This window comes from Vanellus vanellus, assembly GCF_965231255.1.
Source record: "Vanellus vanellus genome assembly, chromosome: 2".
NCBI lineage: Eukaryota > Metazoa > Chordata > Aves > Charadriiformes > Charadriidae > Vanellus > Vanellus vanellus.
In genome coordinates, this window is record NC_138906.1 from 146963541 (window position 1) to 146987031 (window position 23491).

Here is a 23491-nt window from a genome sequence, read left to right on the forward strand (position 1 = left end):
AGCAGGCAAGGCCGGCAGCTCTGGAAGCAGAGGGTAGGGAGCAGCTCAGACATCTGAGCAGGGAGCCCCCAGCGGGACACGGTTGCCCACGAGCATCTGTCCCTGTGCCTGCGGCTGCGCTGCGCCCCTGGCGTGTCCGGGTTGCTGCACCCCAGGGTGCCCAGGCAGCAGCCCCTCACCAAGGCCAGAAACGCTGCCGCAAAAAATCACAAATGCCTTCTGAAAAGCTGTCACAATCTCTTTTCTACAAGGAAGCAAATAATGAAAAAGGATAGAGAAGTATAATTAATACATATATTAAAAATATATACATAAAATCTGGCTCCTCAGGGGAAAAAGACAACTGTTCAGGTTTTTTTTACTGTGAATTCCATAACACCTCAGTTGTTTCTCGTCTCTGAAATTTTCAACAACCTCAAAGACAACTGTTGGTGCCCCTAGTACTCATGGGCACTTTAAAATACCCATGTTTCCATCCAATTAAGTATATGAGATAGATTGCTATGTTATTCTATTTTAGCAGTAACTTTGAATTTGAACCAAACTGTTTCATCTGAGAGAGACAAGGAGGAGGTCTAGAGGCAGCTCCTCAGAGAGGCTGCTCCAGCGCAGCTCAAAGGTTCCCTTCACAACAACAGGAGGGTCAGATGCACTGTGTGAGACAGTTCTTTTCATGCAGGGCCCTTTGTACATGTACAGCTGAAAGCAGGGACGCCTGTGTGCACTGAACTCCAGCTCATGAAAAAAGAGACCCGTGTGTCCTGGCCAGGACTTGTCCCACCACCTTTTCCAATTACATCTTCACAAGATGGTTTCACACCCCCACAGAGGCTATTCCACCTTCTCAACAATTTTTTTTTTTTTTTTTACGGTAGCATTCAAAACCTTCTATGAAAACTTTGCATCTACTTAGAAAGATGTTGCAAAACCTTATGCATGACCTGGTAGATACTTGCCAAATTTTCCTCTTTGGAGTCCAAGAGACTGCCCACAGGTTCCATTACGCAGTGTCTGTAATGCTGGCAATAAACTAGACATAACAGTACAGCTTCTTTCCATCTTCTCTAGGGAAAGTGTTTTACAGTCATTATTACGTAGAATTAAAGAATGGCAGATGACAACCCATCATGGAGTCGAGCAAGTTATTTTGCAAGTTCAAGACAAGAGCATTTATGGCAGTGCTGTTAGTCCGTGGGCACCTCTGCACGCTGATGGGAAGGTGTCGCCAGCAGCAGGAGAAGCTGCCAGTGCTGCAGGACCCACAGCACTTCAGCCTTCTTGCACACACAGGGCACAGCCTCATCCCTGGTGCACGAGTAGCAGCAGTGCTCGCCACCAGGAGAGCTGGTGGCATTGTGCTCCGCCTACGCACCTGACTAGCAGAGGTCCTCTCAGGGAAGCAGATACTGGGAATGCTTTGAGCAATGTGACAGCCAGTAACTTGGGTGCACTTGGAGCAGTGTTCGGTGCTCCCTCCTTCGGGGACAGCAGCTTTGATAGCAAGGGCAGCATTCACACAGGCAAGCAGAACAGTACAAGACCACGTCCTTTCCTGGAGAAGATCTGGAAGGTCTTCATTTGACATTACGTTTGCCTGTCCACAGTCTATACCCTCACTTTACATCTTATATTCTTAGTATATGACCATATGAACCACAACAAACCACAAATTGGGACTTAAGAATAACATCTTCAGAGTCATCTTCAAGACTTGGGGTTCTCATAGGTTGAATTGTTAGGCATGAAAGTTAAGCACTGCTCTTGTGGTTTGTGTATCTAACTCTTCCTTTGCCTCCCATACAAGCCTCTTGGCTACCAAGTACCTCATGGCCACATTTTTCCTCCTGCCCTTCGAGACTGAAGGTAACAAAGACAATGCCACCAGTCCAGGATTGTGTTTCTCACCAAGAAACATACTTGGGAGAGAACATTTTGCTCCCACAGCAACATCAAATCGTTCCATCCCATGTGGTCAGGTCAGCTAATGGTGCTCTTTACGCCTTTTTAATTCTTAGTTCTTGGGTTTATTCCCAAGTTTCTGCTCAGCTGCCTCAATTTCACCTGAATTTTTTATGTTTGTATCTTTTCCTCCCAAAACAACACTTGAGGAGGGAGGATGTCATGTAGCTTTTTTCCCTTTACACTCAAAGAATGAAGCATTTTAGATGATACGACTGCCAGAAAACAAGATGGCAGTAGACACAGGCAAGCAGTATTATTCCCAAGGGAGGGCCACCTCTCGGTAACAGGATCTACACCAGAGCCCAAGCTGTGGCAGTCAATCCACTAAGAATTTCTGCTTTTTCAAAAAAATAAAAATCTTTAAAACAGCCACTTAAAGCTCTAGTTGCACTTCAATCAGTCCCCACCCAAGGCAGAGGCATCCAAAAATGCTGACGCCTCATCTGCCAGGCAATGTGGAAGGTGATCTGATGACTCCTTCAGCTCTGCACATGTCCACCTCCTGCCCATCTCCAATCTTTGGCACCTTTTCATTTCTTGAAACCTCCAGTGCAATGGGCGCAAAGAATCAGAGCCTGCCCTGCACAGAGCACACAGCCACCAAGGACAACAGCCAGGGGGACACAGGCAGGCCCTAGGATGTGCCTCTGATGACCTTCCAGCTCCAAATGCCACAGACATACCATCACAGGGCCAAAAATCCAAACTTAACTTTCCAAACGCCTATGTAGGACAGTGTTTTACCTTTCTTATTTTCTGCTTAGCACCCTTTTGCCCCCTTCCCGGTATGATCTGGCTTAAATATAATTGGAAAGATTTTAACTAGGCATTTTCATAGGGTTTGGTATGTTTTGTATGTTTTTCAGTGCTGCAACTGAAATCTCTCCCCTAAACATCTAATCAAGCAAACTTTTATTAGGAAGTTATTTTTGAGTTCATTAAATCCAGTTAAGATTTTTCAGCCATCTGCCTGGTTATCTTTATAAAGCCTTGCTACCATTTCTAAGTAGGCTATGTTCCCCTCGTCCCAGTTCTTCTGACATTGGAAGTGGTATAAATAATGCTCTAGCTGTAGCTTTAGAGTTGACCCAGTGTATCAGTTACCCTCTTGTTATTCAATCTAAGTATAGCTTAGATATGGATTTGGGATGAGGCAGATCCAGCTATGTCTTCTGTACCGCATCTCAATGTTTTAGTTTCTTCCTGAGCCTGTCATGATGCAGGTGAGACACTGAGCCTAATGAATAGGCGGTTTAGCCAAGCACGAAATACCAGTTGTTACCCAGAAACTCTGGCCAGTCTGCATTGTTTCAGAATGAACTTCTTACAGTCTGTGTGAACTGAGAGAAGCATCGCTTCAGATGGAGAAAGCAGAATTTGAGTTTAGCTCAGCAATCTGAGCCTGTCCACTTGTAGCAAGATGGTGTAATTTTGTTTAACGAGTAATATGCTTACGCCAGAGCCACATCCTCTCAGAGAACCATGTACTGTCCTGCCATAAAGGCAGCTCAGATTGCCTTTAAGCACTTCCATTTTGTTAGGTGTGCTTTGGAAGTTGAATGCTCCGATACTTTGAAATGTAAGATCTAAAGTTAGTTGCATTTGTACAAGACTTCAAGGTGATTTCATCTTACAGAATAGCAATGAGACACAACAGCAGTCAGCACCTTACAGCAAAAAAGCACCTTCTGGGAAAATACGCATTTTTATAAGGCTAATCAGCACACTAAACAAAGGACCACTAGAAGCCAGTATTTAGACATTTATTTCAGATATGCAGTTTACACGCATATTATTGAGCAAAACTGAATTGCAAATATACAAATACTGTAACAAGCATTACCAAATAACATAACTGGCACTAGTGTTATAAGCATATTACTGAAACTGGTGAGGATAAGTCATGGAAGAGGACTGCAGCTCATGGCATTTTCTTTTTATCCAACCGAACTTCCAGTAGCACCATAATGGCAATACATGAAACACAAGACAGAACATTGTTAACTGTTATTCTGATAGTCACAACATTTTTTTTTCCCATTTTAGTGAATTACATAGCAAAAAAATGTTAACAGTGCAGGCGCTTTGGCCACCTCCAGCTTGTGTTCAGCTGTACATCTTCCATATGCAAAAGAAAAAGAAAAAAAGCCAGCATATTTGGAACCCATCTTTGCACTTAGGCAGTCATTGCACCACACTTTGATTCAGGGACTGAAGATATGCATGTCTTGCAAAGAGATGTCATGTCCACTAAAGCCTGAGTGAGTCTTTGGTAGGCTAATACTTCATTATTATTATACATTTATCTACCACAGTCATTTTATTCACTAGGATTTTCTTTTGTGATCCAAGGTGGCCAAAGAGGACATTCTGGAAAACATTACAGTAAAATCCTCAAACGACCAGGCACTTCAAACCCAGTCTTTTCCAAAGGCACCAAGAATTGATGGGGCACCATTTTTCCCCCTAATGAAAGGTGACTGCATCTGCTTTTCTATAATGCTTATAAATCACTGGATTGATATTTTACAGTTTTTACACACTATATAGTAGCCTTATCTGCTGCATGGTTGGTTGCATGAATAAATAAGTAACCCCACTGTTCTTCACAGGTGACACCTCCATTCCACCATATACTAAGTACCAATTTCTTTTGTTTCAAAATTATGTAAAATGCCATAACCTTGCTCAAAGTGTACACACACACAAACGCTTCTGACACAGGCTACATCCATCTGGAAATACGCGGTTCATTCTACATGCATTCTAAATATAGAGTGTCCAGTTATGAAACAAAATTATCATTACGAATATTCACTGTTGAAATATGTTTGTATAGGTCTCTGCAAAACTTTTGCTTCCCTTAAAGAGGGTTCACACAAGAATGGTTTTAAGTCACTAACACTCAGCTAACACCCATTTATCTGAAACCCCATATTTTCCAAGTGAACAGTGCAGGACATATTATTCATTTCAGCATTTAACATATTAAGAATTTACCAATTTTTATCTAAATACACCAAGTATATGCTTTCAAGCAAAGTTGTGGCAAAAATACAAAACATGGACGTATTTGTACTGCTGTAATGCACTTGGTTAAAGCCTTCATGTCTCTTCACACACGTCGAAGATCCATATGAAGTATTTTGCCTTAACAGACAAGTATATATAAAATGCAGTTGTATCAAAACCTTGCTTCTGCTGGTCACCTGACACTTACGGAAGTCGCATGTAATTCAACCAGCTTTCAGACAGGGTTCTTTAGTGGTAAATATATTTTTGCAGCACTTATAGGCTTAAATTTCAGTCTGAATAGCAGTGCTTAATTCCACAGCATGTTGTGAATGGTTGTTGTTTGTTTCTTTCAGTGTTTCACCAACACCTAAATCGACATCTGTCGAAGATCCATTATTAATGCTTTCCTCAGCAATGTAACTCAGCTGTGGAACATCGGTGCTTGGGGCTGTTGGAACAGGCACAGGGATTCCACTCGGCTGTGGAGAGTTTTCCAAGCGATCATTTTCCACCTCTGGGAGAACACTGACTGTGGTGAAGCGAGTATGATAGTCGCTGGAACCATGGCTACAGGAAGTTTTCATACTTTCCATATCTGAGCAACTAAACTCAGAAAAATGACTCGAGTGAGAATCTGCTACAGATGGAATACTATCGCTAAGAGAGGGAGAGTCAAATTCACTGGAGTTTGTGCTTTGTTGTTCCAACAGCTGAGCATCCATGTCCTCTCTTGTCTCATTTATTTTCATGCTACTCTTCTTTCTCAGCTTACCTTTACATTTTTTTCCTGCTGTTGTTTCTTTGGACCACTTGGTGGCACTAGATTTACTGTCTGGCAAGCAGGCCGATGAACAACCGGCATTACTACGACCCGCAGCACTGCCATCATCAACACTACTGCTTCCGCTGTTGTGTCTGAATTTGGCTGGCTTTGATTCAATATCCACTTGCACTTCCATACTGTTGCCTTCCCTAGAACGAGAAAGAGTCCGTGAGTGTAAGTGGTCATGTAAGACAAGCCAGCTAACACAGCAAAACAAACTCCAAAACAAATTCCAAGATACATAGCAAAAGTTACATCTCTAACTTGTTCTAGAGAAGTTAAGTGTTTAACCAAATAAACAGCCCAAAGAAAAACACAAAGTCTGAAAGACCAAACACTTTACTGAGCTACAGCAATTGTGCAGTTCTTTGGAAATAACCTTGGCAAAACGTAAGCCGCTGCATGTCATTCAATGTTACAAAATCTGCAGTTTCAAAGGGTAGTTGTTAAAGTAGAACAGCTGAGGCATGCTTAGAATATCCTTTAATAAGCAAGGCTTATTAATCTTCTGTTTCCACCACTTTTCTCTTACCTGTCCAAAGGGATGTAGGAGTTCAGAATGGATCCTGCCATTGCTTTGGTACTGGCATTATCACTAACTGTTCCCAAGCTAACTGTGCCAGATTCTCCACTCAGACTGTATCGTTCTTTCTGCACATCTGCTTGTACTTCCAGTCTTGGAGAGAAAGACAAAGAATTGCATGTACTGCTACTACAGTTAAAGCACACTGTTAAAAATTAGCGTCACCTTGATGACTGAATGGTGGAGGAAGTCTAAAGTAGTTTATTAGTTACTCCAGTATAGATGTGCCTATCTACCCTACTGAAACACGTTCTCTCTTTCCACTGTCAAAAATGACTATTTTTTTTTATTAAAAGAAACCAAAACCACCCCAAAGCAAAACCAGATTCATTTCCCAACAAAGCAAAATGTTGCATATTAACCAGAGTTTCTGGATTCTTTCTCCCCTGAGATTTACAAGAACAACTTCCAGGTTTAGCTACAATTCTGATGCAGATGGCATACTGTATCTAAAATGGAAAACACAATCAGAAAGGTACATAAGTTTGAGACATGATAGTTGCCATGTTTCTCAGGCTGCAAAATTATTATTAATCAAGCAGCAGGCAGAGAACTGTGTTTTGTACTCTGCTTTATATTGTATTGTTACCAACTGCAACAGGAATAACAGAAAACAGAGCAATCCTAAATTTGGCTAAGCAGATAAGCCAAAAATTGAATTACAAGCTTTTTTCCAGATGCCTTGTTTAGCTATGTTGTGACAGCGAATTGGAAGAGTTTTTTTGTTTTGTTTTCCACACTCAGTTCTTTAAAGAGGAGGATAAGTATACCTCACTCAGCAGTCACAGCCTGAAACACCTGTCCCAGCACAAGGGAACTCTTGATGGAGTATGTGGAAGACAACTTCCTAACACAGCTGGTGAAGGAACCAACTAGGGGAAGTGCACTACTAGACCTACTGTTTGTTAACAGAGAAGGTCTTGTGGGGGATGTAAAGGTTGGAGGTCGCCTTGGGCAGAGTGATCACGAAATGATAGAATTTTCAATTCTTGATCAAGTAAGGCAGGGAGCCAGCAGAACTGCCACCTTGGATTTCCGAAGGGCAGACTTTAGCCTGTTTAGGAGCATGGTCGAGAGTGTCCCTTGGGAGGCAGTTTTGAAGAGCAAAGGTGCCCAGGAAGGCTGGGCATACTTCAAGCAGGTGCTCTTAAAAGCGCAGGAGAAGGCCATCCCCTTGTCTCGAAAAACGAGCAGACGGGGAAGACGACCAGCCTGGCTAAATAGAGAACTTTGGCTGGACCTCAGGAAAAAAAGGAAAGTTTACATTCTCTGGAAAAGGGGGTTGGCAAATTATGAGGACTATCAAGATATAACAAAGCTATGTAGGGGGAAAATGAGAAGGGCCAAAGCTCAATCAGAACTCAGCTTGGCCACTGCAATTAAAGACAATAAGAAGAGATTCCTTGAGTATATCAATAGGAAAAGGAAGACTAGGGAAAATGTAGGCCCACTGGTGAATGAGACAGGTGCCCTAGTGGTGGAGGACACAGAAAAGGCAGAGTTACTGAATGCCTTCTTTTCTTTGGTCTTCACTGCTAAAGCTGTCCCTCATGAATCCCATACTCTGAAGGCAAAGGGGAAGGTCTGGAGAGAGGAAGATTTTCCCTCAGTTGAGGAGGACCGTGTCAGAGACCACTTGGCCAAGCTGGACATTCACAAGTCCATGGGCCCTGATGGCATGCATCCATGAGTGCTGAGAGAGCTGGTGGATGTTATTGCTAGACCACTCTCCATCGTCTTTGAACGGTCATGGAGAACAGGAGAGGTGCCTGAGGACTGGAGGAAGGCTGACATCACTCCAATCTTCAAAAAAGGCAAGAAGGAGGACCCAGGGAACTACAGACCGGTTAGTCTCGCCTCTGTCCCTGGGAAGGTAATGGAGCGACCCATTCTGGATGTCATCTCCAAACACGTTGAGGAACAGGAAGTTATTGGAAGTGGTCAACATGGATTTACCAAGGGTAAATCATGCTTGACCAATCTGATAGCTTTCTGTGATGTTATAACTGGTTGGCTGGATGAGGGGAAAGTCGTGGATGTCATCTACCTTGACTTTAGCAAGGCTTTTGACACTGTCTCCCATGACATCCTCATTAGGAAGCTGAGGAAGTATGGGCTAGATGAGGTGACAGTGAGGTGGATTGAGGGTTGGCTGCGGGACAGAACTCAGAAGGTTGTGCACAGCAGCACAGAGTCTAGTTGGAGGCCTGTAACCAGTGGTGTCCCCCAGGGGTCAATACTCGGTCCAATTTTGTTCAATATATTCATTAATGACCTGGATGAGGGGACAGAGTGTATCCTCAGCAAGTTTGCTGATGATACCAAACTGGGAGGTGTGGCTGACACCCCAGAGGGCCGTGCTGCCATCCAGCGTGACCTGGACAGGCTGGAGAGCTGGGCAGAGAAGAACCTAATGAGGTTCAACAAAAGCAAGTGCAAGGTCCTGCACCTGGGGAGGAAGAATGCAAAGCACCAGTACAGGTTAGGGGCGGACCTGCTGGGAAGTAGCTTGGAGGAGAAGGATCTGGGGGTTGTGGTAGACAGTAAATTATCCATGGCCCAGCAATGTGCCCTTGTCGCCAAAAAGGCCAATGGAATCCTGGTCTGCATAGGGAAGAGTGTGGCCAGTAGGTCGAGGGAGGTAATTCTCCCCCTCTACTCTGCACTGCTGAGGCCACAACTGGAATACTGTGTCCAGTTTTGGGCTCCCCAGTTCAAGAGGGACAGGGAACTGCTGGAGCAAGTCCAGCAAAGGGCAACTAAGATGGTTAAGGGATTGGAGCATCTGCCTTATGAGGAAAGGCTGAGAGAGCTGGGACTCTTTAGCCTGGAGAAGAGAAGGCTGAGGGGAGACCTTATGGCGTACAAGTATCTAAAGGGTAGGTTGAAGGAGGATGGAGCCAGGCTCTTTTCAATGGTTCCAAGTAACAGGACGAGGGGCAATGGGCACAAGTTGGAACACAGGAAGTTCTGTTCAAACACAAGGAAACACTTCTTTACGGTGAGGGTGACAGAGCACTGGAACAGGCTGCCCAGGGAGGTCGTGGAGTCCCCTTCCCTGGAGATTTTCAAGACCCGCCTGGATGCAGTCCTGAGTAATGTGCTCTAGGCAATCCTGCTTTAGCAGGGGAGTTGGACTAGATGATCTCTAGAGGTCCCTTCCAACTCTGATAATTCTGTGATTCTGTGATGCCATCCTGCACAGAAGCAGTAAGAAGTTGCCACCTCGGCAAGGCCAGGTGGCCTCCCCTCCTGCCTAAGTCCATTTTGAATCCATACTCTACCCAGGTGTTCTGAAGGCACAGCTTAGTACTTGCAGACTACTGAACAAGTCAGCAGTTCTGACTTCGGGGTGAGATGCAGCAGGGAACACGACTGTGTTAGACATGAGGCGCCTCCCTCTGACTCCTGGGTAGCAGGAGAACAAGATCTCAGGCCCCACTCAGCCTGCAAAATATTCAAATTCTTTGGGATTGTGGTCTGGCAGGATCCCTTGGAAATCAGCAAGTTTGTCAGACATGAACTGCCTCTATCTCCTAGGGACAGTTCCTTTCAATAGGAACCAATTTAAAAAAATAAAAATAAAACCCCTTAGTTAATACCACTTTGCTTACATGTAGAGCAGGATACTGTACAGTAGGAAGCATGTCTCTTACCTGTTAAAGCAGTTAACCATTGCACTTCCTGAGAGACTCCCTGTTATACTAGCCCCGGCCAGGGCCATGGTACTAGCGGTTTCACTTAGGTTGTCTCGAATGGCTCCTATTCTATCCATGTGGCTACCACTTGCACTCAAGCTGCCAGTCAGTCCTCCAACACTTCCTTCGCCTATGCTAGGGTTATGACGTGCCTCTGCTACTGAAGTGGTATCTAGACAGAAATAAAGAAGGCTTGTCAGTCACGGAAGCAGAACTTAGTAGTTTCTAGAATGCGACCATGGAAACTGTTTTTTAAATTATGCCGAGAAAAAGGATTTATAAAACATACTGTGACAAAAAGATAACTGTCAAAAAAAAAAAAAAAGATACTTTTCTTGGAGTTGCTGTAATGGTTACACCTGATATCACATCCTTAAGATACTGAAGAGTTAACCATTGATAGGACAGGTAACATGAAGTCAAGGAAAACAAAGAGACCCTATCACAAAGGATACTGCCATATAATTAAAATAAAAATAGCCCCAGATCAGCATTTAGTTGCCCCTATTATAGATAAAAGAATGAAAGCCAGCAAGCTCCACAAACCAGTATTCTAAAAAAGCAGCATTCATTTTATCTTAAAACTTTTACCTATGGAAAAGACTACTAGAGTCTGGCTTTGATTAAAATGTGCAAGAAAAGCTGTAATGTTTGTATTATACAAGCACAGCACAATACAAATACAGAGAAGCTATCCTCATCTGAGATCTGGTCTTTCAGCAACAAGTGAAGGTAGTCCTAACTGTATGGTACCTCTTCTACAAATAAGTACTGTAGTATCTAAGGCCATCAAATATAAGTCACAAAACCCAAATTTATAGAAAATGAAACACAGGATTTTCTTACCTACAGCTGCATTTGTTCCACCAACATTTATATCATTTTCATCATCAAATTCTATCCTGACACCTTTTCCATTGCCTGCTGACACCCCACAGCCTCCACTTCGGCAGAGGGAAATTGGAACAACTCCATACACATAAGCCAGCATAATAGGAACACCAATACCTACAGAGGAAAGTACAGTATTTAATTAAATGAGACTTATATTTTGGAGCCTTTCATAAAAGCGATTTCATTTTCCATGATTACTTAATATTTCACACTTGAAAGGTATCAGGAGGGAGCAAAATTAAGAAATATTGGTAAATCACTAAGGTGAAGCGACAGGAAAGTACTTGCAGCAGGCAGAATGTCCTCTATTAGCGTTGGTATGCAGAGAAGCTTAATGCTTGATTAATTACTACTTCCAGCATGTCCATAACATCTTTTACAAACAAAATGAAAACACTTTAAAGGTTCATATAAGCTCCACTGGGGACTGTAAAGTTTCACCTGAGAAGCAGAAATAGCAGAGATCTATTTCAAATGTTACTCAACTAAAAATTAATTCTACTAATTTAATAAGGGGCTTGATTTTGCATCCACTCAAGTCAAACAGGGTTTTGCTATCAATTTAATAAGACTTAGCATTATTATTACTGTGGGATCTTCATACTTATTGTATCACATTAAATCAATTTAAAAAAATTTAATTATGCAAGTTTTAAAAGCAAACAATTCTGTGGTGCAGAGTGGCAGGAGTTAAGGGAAATCAGAGAAAGGCACTGTGGGCTAAAGCGTACGTAGATAATACACACACATGCATCCCACCACTGCTAGTGGACTGTGAAAGTTACTCCTTTGACATATGAATTAAACCATTCTATGGCTTTGCTGATGGAAATACATAGAAGGTACAGCAAAGTGGTAGACTGAAAAATGGCAGCTGGCACATTCTGAAAAAGCCAGGACAGAGGCAGGCCCAATGTAAAGGCTCCTCAGCCTAATCTAAAAGAAGGGTTCCAATTATGGGTCCCTTTCACTAGAAATTCCTCTGCATTCAAGGAGGAAACCCATATTCTCAAGGTCATTATTTTGGAAGCCATATAATGCCCTGAGACTGGAGGCCATGTGTTAATGGCAACAGGGCAAGAGCAGAAACTCCACAAAATAAAACCCAACTGCTTTCCTTAAAAAGCCAAGTTATCTCTGGTCAGGAATAAGAAGCAGCTCGAAAGAATGCGATAAAGCAGACCCACAAATACATCTGTGAGACTTTGTGTCCCACAACCTGTTTAGCCGGGATCTGACACCACAGCTACATGAGAGCAATGTAATGCAGACAGACACCAGAGACTGCATTTGTTAACAACGGCAGACCACTGTGCAAGCAGTTTAAAGCCACAGCTTCATGTCTTGCTAATCCATCACTTGCTAAAACCAGCACCGTCTTCCTGAGGCCACTCATTCCTCTCAGAGCATTACTTCTGGCACAAGGGGAAATGCTGCACACACAGCTGCTTGATGAATCGGATCAGGGGACTGATCCAGCTTAAAACTAAATGGTGGGCCTTAACGTGAATCAGTTATCCATGGCAGCTTACTACGCAACTGTAAAGATGCCTGTGCTTCAACAAAGGAGAAGCAAGGCAGTGCTGGGCAAGTCCACTCCTTTCAAAAAAATCAGGGTTTGTTTACAGTGATCTTGAAATTACATGGTGAGACGACAAGCATTTTGTAATGTACAGCCAGATTTTCCTCACATGCTATCCTCAATAATCCCCATGAGAAAGAATGTGATAGAATTCAAACTGACTCTCAAAGCATAACAAATAGTTTGTCAATTACTGTCATGTTAAGTGTAAGAGACTATGTATTTTTTTTTCCTGTGTTGAGAAAAGTTTGATATGAAGTTATTCAAACACAGACTCTGGCAACAGAGTCTGTGTTTGGTCAGTCATTTAAAAAGGCTTTAAATACTTCAGGTTTAAAAGCCAGATATGATAATGAAGCTTCAATTTGCAAGATAAAAATTATTTTTAATTCTTCATTTTAACCAAGCATTTCCTAAAGCACTGTATTCTCCATTCTGCCCCAATAAATGTATAACCTCAGACTCATTCATCATTGTCTCTGTTCCTTCACCTACAAAACAAAATTATAGAACTTATCTCTGCTGCTTTATTCATAAGTGCTTACAGAGTTCTGGTTGCAAGGTGCTACTGATACACGAAATAGTAACATTTAATAGCTTACCTACAGTTACTGCAGCTACAACTGGAGAAACAATTACAGATAAGGTTACACCACCTGCTATAGCCAAGTTTCGCTTGTGCTTTGAAATGTCTTTGCCTTCATATCGATTGTGAATCTTGAGAGAAGAAAAGAAGAAAAGGTTTTTAGAGTATTATCATCATCAATAATACATTGCTGCAAGAATGGAAGAACTGACACATAATAGTTTGGAATCTGTACCCTGCTCTCTTCCAGAGAGACCACATTCTATGTCATGGTTTATTCCGTATCTCAAAGAAAAGAAAATTTATGCATTCCTTAATTTTAAGCAACTTGCTAATAGTTAGAAGTCCTCCGATCCAGCAACTAGGCACTTACTTTCAGCTTCAAGTTAAAAGAACTAAATCATTGAACAGTTTTTTGGTTTTTTTTTGTTTATTTGTTTCATCATTACACCAGCATACATGGTTGGGAAATGTAGACAATTTTCAGGATCAAAAAGTTACCACATCTGATCAAATTGACACTTCTTAATCCCAGCCATCTTTCCCTTGAACAACACGGAGTGAAACTTTCATAGATTATTAGATCTATGGAAACAGAGGGTGACATAACAGAGCCATGAAAACCTTGTAGAAAGGCAGCCTCCACCAAACACAGCCTGGGAGAGGGGCAGAGCAAGAACTCCGTTGCTCTGGCACCCTCTCATGACATACTGTTTAGACAGGAAATATTTTAGCAAACCTGAGTCTTAGCTGTGCTACTATTTACCAAGGAACCTGCTAATCCAAACCCTTACTGATGGTTCAAGTTGCAACAACTCTGAAATGTGACTGCCTCAAACTTACCTATTGCATGTCCCACATGAACCTGAAAGACCTTTGAAGATCACTGTTGCACGGAGATTTCCCCCTTTGCTATTTAATTTAGCCTCTCTAGGAACATGGCTTTCTAGGGATATGCACTTCATCTGTCATCATTCTTAAGACGTAATTGCAAAGGAACAATAGGTTGCTATCTTAATGGCTGTCATAAGGCTAAGTTAATCCTCACATCTAAGGAGGAACACAAGAGAGTCCTAAGAGGATAATCACAATATTTTTATATCAATATGCTACTGCAAAAAAAAAGACAGACAAAAATAAGCTGGAATTTTTATAAATGTTGTGCTTTCTAAATCATAATTTCAATCACAGATTTGGTAGGGTAGCTCTCATTTTGGAATAAACTTGAAGTATTTGTATTTGTTCAGGCAAGACAGGCAAGGAAAGGGCAGAGAAGATACTGCACTTTGTATAAAGAGAATGCATTTACTTGCTCTGAGGTACATTATACAAAGAGCAACACAGACTGAGAGAGCACTTGAATGTGGAATATACCTACGGATTAAAAAGGAAAAAATGAACAGGAACACCCTCAGAGCACGAGTGTGTAAGAATTACAAACCCAGGAAGATCAGGTTTCATGGGGTTCTGAGCAATTAGCAGGATCTACTCAGGTACTGAATTTTACTGTTATTGGCAATTTTAACTACTGAAACAGAAGGCATACAACAAACAAAGGTATCTATAAAAGGCTACTGGATTCCTTAAACATAAAGCAATAAAAAGAAATGGAAGGGAGTGGTTACAGAGAAAAAAAATGACTGAAAACATCAAGATAGAAGGTTACATTGGTAGGAATGACTGGAATAAGAGACTTCAGAATATTGAGTAAAGAATAAAGAATATCCAAATAAAAATACTGGGCCAGAAGAAGAGTGATTTCAATAAATTACTTCAATAATTTAATGATTTCAATAAAAGACTTTTGTATCTGTAAGAAGAGAGGATTAGCACTTCCTTAAGGAAACTCCATCAAAGCACAAGCACAAACTCTTCCAATGCAGAAGACAGACAGAATGTTGTAAAAGAACAACGAAGCTTCCTTTACAGCAGCAGCAGCATTAAGTAAATAGAAAGTAGGTCAGATTACTATGAATGGGTATAAAGGAACAGCATAAGGATGTCAGGCCAAAATCAGAAAGGTTAAAATAGAGGAGACAAAGCAAGGGACATCAAAGTCAACAAGAAATTATTCTACAAGTACACTGCTAGTAAGAGGAAGACCAAAATGGATCAAATTGCTATTTAACAAAAAGGAAAGACAGCCAGCAGATGAAACTAGAGGCCTGTTCATTTTTTTTTTCCTTTCAGTTGCCACTAAAGGTCAACTGTGAGCCAGGTGACTGGTGACAAAAGAGCAAGATCTGTAGAAAAACAGCAGGTTAGAATGTACTTACATGATCTTATCTGAAAAATATCTCAGTAGGCCCAATTTCAGAGCCACTAACAATAATTTTTGAAAATTATTACTCATAGAAGATGTCTAAAAAAATAAAATCAGGAAGACTGGAAAAATTTAAACTGCAATGATAATCTTTAAAAAAGCATAAAAAAAGAAGCTGGGGAATTAAAGACCAATGAATCGAACTTTAATTTCCTGAAAACCGGTAACTTGTAGACACCAAAGCAAATGCAGGAAATAAAGATGCCACACTGATCGTTTTTTCAGGTAGAAATCAGGTTCATTTAATTTTCTTCTGTGACAAGATAATTACCCTTGAGGATGGGGAGAACCAGATGTCATGCACCGACTCGAACAAAATTTTGACATTTCCTTGTATGACACTCAAACAGGCTGTAACAGTCCAGACTGAAAAATGGACTAGAGAATCTACCATTAACTTAATGTAAAATCTACAGAAAACACCTCAGTTGTCATTAGTTGGTTTGTTTGTTGTTGGTTTTTGTTTTGTTTTTGTTGTTTTTTTGTTTTTTTTTTTTTTTAAACTTCCCAAAGTGAAACTCTTCACCCTATACTTTTTCCAACAGCTGTGCCCTAGATCCAAGAGTATTCAACATTTTAATTAACCTGGAAGATGGAAGAAGAACGTGTGTGTTGAGTTTCAGGCCAATATTGATCTGGCAAGGTTGCAGGAATGCCAGAACTCATACTGGTCTTCAGAAGCTGACAAAATGGCCTGAAATGACTAAGATGCAGCACAATGGTAATCAGTTCAAGACTACCCTTAGGAAGAGACCAATTACCAGTATGGTGGGGAAGGGTATGTGTTTTAAAGTACACAAAATGAAAATAATGTGTTGTTGAGAAAGAGCTAACTGGCAATTACATGTACAGGATCACCCTTTCATTTAACTCAGTAGCAGTAATGCTTCAGCTTTGCTGCTATATTGAAAGTGGACAAAAACAAAGGCGGTATGATAACTGGAAGGAAATCCAGAAGAGAAGATGAGAATCAGAGGTCTAAACCAGTGTGTTTTCTTGAGAGTTTGTCAAGGAAAGCTAGAAGTGCTGGGTTTGTTTAGAGATAAGAATGAAAGTGGACTTAAAAATCATCAAATATGTAATGGGATATTGCAAAGCAGAAGTATTCTTTATGTCAGCTGAGGACAGGGCAATAAGAGTTTAATGTAGGAAGAGAATTTACATTAATGTTAGAAAAATAAATTTTACTAAGAAAAGCAGGCTTACAGAGCCTGTGGAATCTCCATCATCAGATGTTTTTTGAATAAAAGTGCAAATATGTGACAGGAGTCAAAGAAAAATGACCATATTCTCATGAGGCTGCCCTCACAGACTAACTTTTTGAGACTTTACCATTAATACATGAAAGGTGCTCAGTGATGGGGACCTATCCCAAAGTCTAATGAGAAAAACAGAACATGCAATAATAATTCAAAACAGGTAACTGCTGCCTTCTTCCTCTTATTTTTAAGGTTCCAATGATGGTATGGGACTAAGACGAAACAGAATAGAAGGATCAAAAAACAACTGTAGCAGAAGGTAGGAGTACTTGATTGAAAGGAAAGGATGAAAAGAGAATACAGTGGAAGAGCTGTATCCCTGGACTTTTTGCCTAGCAGCAACAGCTCATGAGAGAAACACTTCCCCGCTCCCCCCCCCCTCCCAAATGTAGAATTATGCATCTGTGACAGTCACTGTGACAATCCACGCAGACAAAAGCAGAAAAACAACTCTTCTGATTATGCCATCCAGGACATGTAACTGAACACTTAGCACCTGCTGAACCAAAACCATCATTTCAAAAAGCCCATTTCCAAAAGATCTGGATAACTTACTACTTTATCCTAAATTGCAAATAGGAGGTGTAATTATCTTTTGTTTTCCTTGCAATTTGTTGTTTACTTTATATTAAAAGCTATTAGTTATATTTTTGAAAGGAAATACATCAACTGCCTTCTGATTAACATGGTCATTTCTAGCCAATTCCCACAAACAGTAAAATGAAGATAGACGCTGTCTAGCTACCTGTACTGAATACTGTCCACATGGTGGACTGGTCTAAGGCAACTAACAAGCTGCTGAAAATAAATGCTTAAATGTGTGCACACACAAAGCCATACTAGCAGAATTTTATACTAAAATGCTGGTAATGATCTGATTTTAAGAAAAACAAGAAGAATTTTCTTTTTGCTTTCCTTTTCCTCTAAATATTGTTTTAATTCTAAGGGACACAAGGGAAACTAGAGGCTAAAAACATCAATTTTGAAGAGGCATGCAAGAACTTCCCTGGCAAGATGCAGAAATGGGAAATTGTTTGGTGTTTTCCTCTGCCTGTTTTAAGAGGAACTACATTCTTAAAAACACTGTTTCTCCTTCCTGTACAATTGAAACAAATATCCTTAAACAATTCAGGGGCTGGTTTGTTTTCTGGGGGTTGTTTGGGGGTTTGGTTTTTTTTTGTTGTTGTTTGTTTTTTTTTTTAAGGGTTGGTGAAGATAGTTCAAGTCATACAATGCAGAAGGTAAAACATGAAGCATGTTAGGAGTTGTAGCCCATTTTACCTTACGTCCCACATACACAGGAATTCCAATAATCATAGCAGGTATAGCAATGCCAGCGATTAAGGCAATTCCTACAGGAGCTCCAACAAGTGTCCCTAGTTGCCACAGTATTTTCTTCTTACGGCTCCATGGTTTCTTTCCCCAAAACGTGCAACCTGACGGGCTAATAGAAAGAAGTATGAAAATTGTAAAGAAATTGTAAATATATCAACATAACTATACACTACTGAACTGTTCTCTAGTTACACAATTATTGTTCTTAGGTTCAAGTTACAGATGTTATGGATACCAAATCATCAGTTATTTCTTGAGTTTATTTTTTTTTTGCCTTTACAGCATATTTTGCAATGTAAAGAGAAGCATATTACATATTACCATGTGCCAATCGGTGGTTCACATGTAACTTATATAATCAGAGTTTTTGTATTGCTTACTACAAAGACAATACAGCAGTATTAAATCATCAATAAAAATAGCGGGTATGTTCATCTAAAGCACTTCATTTGTTGTACTGAATACACATTGCATGCATGAAACTTAGAAAAATACTTTAAAATCAAAAATAACAAAGCTCTGATTTAAATACAAGCATTGAAAATTTAAATTGATTCTCAGATATGGATACTTCAAATGTGATTCTCTACTCCAACAGGAAGAAAGCCAAACTTACAGCATCCAGGAATCTACTTCTAGATACTTTAGAAAATAAATTATCAACCACATAGACTTTTTTCTTAAATGTACCTTAAATAATGTAAATCCGAGATCTCTTTCATACAGAGCCAACAGAATTCACAGCCACAGACAGCACAAGTCATATGATTGCAGCTTCCATCATTCATTTTTATTATATAAGCAGCACAGCGTGGGCATGGCTTTATGTCATCAGCTGTTTAAAAATGAATATTAAAATCACTTCAGTTCTTTAGACAAGCAGATGTAACCAAAACGTAGACATATTTTTGGGAAAACTGAACCATTATCTGAAAAATAGAAGTGTATTATAAGTCTGCTTTACAAATCTTGATTTGGCAATGACTTTATAGCTATTTGTAAACCTTGGACCAAGTAAAATTAATGAAAACAAGGCATATTAGATCATATTCAAGTAATTGAATGCATACACTCTGTTCAAGGTTTCTCTAAGCTTAATGCAATATATATTAGTTGGACATTAAATATGTATGTTAATACAGAACTGATAATATGGTCTCTTTAAATATAATCCTCTTTTACATTTTATGCTGTTATGAATCTTTTACTTGAATATCCAGTTTCCACTGTTATTTCTTCTTATCTTAAATCCATCGCCCCTTCCAAATTAAATGCTTTTCTTTGGTATCACCAACCTCCTCTTGAGTCCTTTTCCCAGCCCTATTTAATACTTACTTACTCCCTAGAAAAAAAAAAATATTGTAGCAAAGAGAAAATTCTGGAGGGTCTTCTTGTTCCCAAGTCAAATATTGAAAAATGTGGTTAAGTGACTAGCTCTATCATTAACAAACAAGGGGTCATCGAGCAACAGTGAAATGCTCGTATACTAACACAACCACAGTTGTGATCTTTGTTCCTTCACATTACTGGTTAGCATCTGCACTTAGAGACAAGCTATTTACTCACAGCAGCAGAAATAACTTGCAGCTCCTAGTGCCTAAGTCCAAGTTTACTGCCTCTGTACTACTAGGTAGGACAAAGGGAAAAAAGGGGTTATATTTGATATAAAGAGTATCCAAAGAGGTGAAGAACCAGCAGAAAACAGTATCTCTAGGACCTCCAGCGCACAGGGACAGTGAGCTGCCGAAAGGATGCACTAGCTACTCCCAGATGGGAACAGACACACAACCTATAGGGCAATAACTAAACTGAGCGAGTTCTTACAGCAGTTATGGCAGAGCTACTGTTGTTCATGCTGGGAAGGACTGAAAGGGAAAGGAAAGGAGCTGGCATGCTAATTTAAAGTTTATTTTAAAGTCTATTTGAAAACTAGAGCAAGATGTCAAATTTTAAGGCAAGATGGGGTGCCTTGTTAAAATAAGCCAGCACAAACAACAAATTAGAGACTCTAACTACATTCAAGGTACAAGAGTTTCCTCCAAATATCTACCTCGTTTGGTCAGGCAGACACAAAAGCTGCCAAATAGATCAGAGTTCAGTGTAATTCAGAGCCAATTCTTATCAACAGCAAACTGGACTCCTGCTCTGCAAAATGCTACTCTGAATAGTTTATCCTCTTTTGGGAGGGTTACAAACAAGCTCAATTTTAAGACATGGAATTGTTTGCTTTCTGGTAGACAACACACGAGCATTTTATTGAAAAATAGAAATTAGTACTAAAAAACATAGATGCCAAACATCAGAGCTGGCATCAGACTAATAATGTATTTTGAAAGCAAAAAATCAGTGGGTTTAAGTTTTATTTTTAACAGCTTTTATTATTAGCAGCCCTGTGAAATTTCACCTACAGTGGAGAAAATAAGTGTTCCCAGTGTGTAAGTGATACAACAAATGAAGTCAGCATGCCAAACAGAGAATGCTTTGCAGCAAGTTCCTCTGACTTCATATTTTTCAGCTACAAAGTAAGAATTTTAAATGCTGACAAGCCTCTAAGGTTGAAGTCAGGTGCTCTGGTCACAGAGTACTTCAAATTATAACATTTAAAATTTGAATTCAAACTTAATATTGTATATTTTATGTTTCAAAGACAAAGTAGCTAGTATCTACCATGCTACTATTCAGTTATTTCCTTTTTAGAGTTAATTGTGTGCAAATGTACTAAAAAGATATTTTACAGACACAGTATACTAATCATAAATACCTGCTGCTCCAGATTCCTGGCTGTAACTAATAGATGAAGAACGAATTGTTCTCAGGCGCAGACTTTGAGCTCTCTCCTGGCGAGCAGCATCGCAGGTCTGGTTCGGATGCCAAATCTGTTTACAGTGGTAGCAAAATTCAGTTCCACAGCCTTCTCGTCCACACGTAAGTTTGGGACAGCTGGCACATCCGAAAGCAATCACAGCGTATCTTGAATGATCAAGAGGGGCAAGAAAAGATTTTGTTAATAAGAACAGTCCTATCTATAGACTGAAGCGGACAAGGCAGCTACCAGAGTTGAAGCAGGTACAAAGGCAGTGGCTATCAAGAGCTGACATTAGGTGGCCAGCACAGGTTCCTTACCACATCCTTCCAAAACTCTATCACTATTGTGTTAGACTAAGACTGTACAGAAATACTACAGTCAGTGTAACACTTTGCTCTACCCCACCTCAATATGTTCATGCAGTACTGAAATATACTGTATTTATGGCTGAACACAGTACTGTAAGGTTTACGGTCACAAAGCAACCACAGTTTAGAACAGCAGGACGATAAAACCAAAAAGGTATTTAAGCAACTCAAAGTAATAGTTTCAAAAGCATCCCAGTCACTATGGGCATGTCTAAGCTTGACTCTTTCTATAATCTGGGAGGATCCCTGCTAAGTGATCTGTAGCGTAATCTATTACTGTAAAGGCATCTGACTTGGTACTGCATGACATTTTAGTATTTTACTGTTGCCTTTTATCATGAACACCACTATCTACTTTAAATAGATGTTTGTTTACTCTTTATATTTTGAAAAGTGTCAAAACAACAAAGCGAGTATTTCATAAATAAGGATTTGGGTTTCTGGATTATTAAGCCAATTTAATTTTTTTGACATTTTAAAAAATACATTTCAAGTTCTAAATGCAGAAATTGAGATGAGTTCAGGGCCTCATTGCCACCTTCACTCTGAAATACTATAGAGCAAAAAGCTCCAAAAACATTGAGACTTATAAAACTGTGTTACACTATTCTGTAGTCAGACACTACATGAACAATTCTATACAATGACAAGTTTGCATTCTAAAGTTCACATGATAAAAATGCAGACAATGTGTACTACAACTCCTGGTAATACTGAATATAAATATATATACACATATACACACATGTTCCTTAATTCCTACCCATTGTAATTTTCTTCAATTATTTTATGCAATAGCTTTCTTTTACATAGAAAACAACACGACATCCACTGGTATGAACACTTAAAACGGATCTGTAGTTTTATTCATGTGAACAGTCCCCCTGAATATACTTAAACAGATTTATAAATGCAGCAGGGCTTAAACTTATGGCTGTTCAAATGAAAGTAATTTTATTTCAAAAGACTAAATTGTTTATTTTTACCCCCTGCCCAATTTATAGCAATTGCATAAAATTAACTCAAAATATTCTTTATCAGTAATGACACTAAAAAAATTATTCCCACTCACATATGTATCTGAAAATTTAGCTATTTTAATTTTAGAGTAGCTGCATCTGAAGCTCTGTAAAGTTAATGCAAGTCCTATCCCTTTCATTAAGTATTTTAAAACTGCATGTTTGAGTCTCCCCTCCCAGAAGTTCTGCAAACAAATAGGAGCTTTCAACCTCTAATTTACAGATAATGCAGTTACAAATAAAACCGAGATACCCACTTGTCTGTTTTCAAATATTTCTTGCTTTCGAAGTAAAAATTTGTTTCAATAATTGCTAGACTCTTCTATATTGTTGTCAAGTTAATCAGCTCTATTTTCCCCACATACAGCAGCTGAAGAGATAATTGCTTTGATGTACACAAAGAGCATCCGATCCAAACACTTCTTCAACATACAGGGATACATCCAAGACTCACTAATATTCTGTCAAAGAATCTCAAGAGTAGGCCACAGAACGAAGTACCAATTTATATCCTGCCTCCCACTGCTAATAAAGATTGGGCACATCCCTGAAAGCACTCTGCATTTGGAATTGATATGTTGGCATACCTTTAGAAAGTAACTTTTTAGACCAGAGCAAATCTCAGTTCAAACTGTGTAAGATTACAGGTCTAATTTCAACATTTTGAATTCATTTTACTGATGATCTGAAAGCTGAAGTTTTGTTACACTGAGAGAAGGTGTATTTGAAGGTGAATTTGGTGAGACAACCAAATTCACAGTAGTAACAAGTAAAACAAAAAGCAGTGGCAAAGAGCAATTAATTGAAGAAAGGACATAGAGCGAGATGAGAAGAGGAATGAAGAATTTGTACTCTTTTGCCCAATCTGCTTTTTGCTTGACGCAGATAGGAATCGCCGCTCTCTTCTAATAATGTCAGCAATACAATCTCAGAGCAAAACCATTAAATAATTCAGACAGAAGAAAAAACAGAACACATTTGGAATACTGATTCACTAAACCTTATTAAAATGACATCAGAAAACTGATATAAAGAAACAGAATCTCAAAAAATTAGTCTGGAACAAAGCCCCAGAGGTTTCCTTATCTGTGCTCCTTCCTCAGGGAAGGATCACCCGTTCGCCAGTGTCCCCTACCAAGCCACTGCAGGTAGGTTGCAGCTGGTCCAGACTTTCACAGTATTTCAGGTAACAACAACAGGCAGGATGCATTTGAGCTTACAACAAGAGCCAAAGATGA

The 23491-nt window shown here is 39.8% G+C and overlaps 1 protein-coding gene across 1 annotated transcript in view; it reads right to left on the reverse strand.

Moving 5' to 3' along the window:
* Window positions 1-3717: 3717 nt before the first annotated feature.
* The window catches only part of RNF19A (ring finger protein 19A, RBR E3 ubiquitin protein ligase), a 63025-nt gene continuing 43251 nt past the window's right edge, over window positions 3718-23491 (reverse strand). Inside the window, exons 3-10 of the mRNA XM_082478950.1 lie at window positions 20822-21030; window positions 18751-18895; window positions 18007-18169; window positions 13160-13274; window positions 10928-11089; window positions 10040-10253; window positions 6333-6476; window positions 3718-5949 (exon numbers count right to left, since the gene is read on the reverse strand). Coding sequence (XP_082335076.1) covers window positions 5259-5949; window positions 6333-6476; window positions 10040-10253; window positions 10928-11089; window positions 13160-13274; window positions 18007-18169; window positions 18751-18895; window positions 20822-21030 — 1843 coding nt within the window. The 3' untranslated portion in view covers window positions 3718-5258. The remainder of the gene's footprint in view (window positions 5950-6332; window positions 6477-10039; window positions 10254-10927; window positions 11090-13159; window positions 13275-18006; window positions 18170-18750; window positions 18896-20821; window positions 21031-23491) is intronic.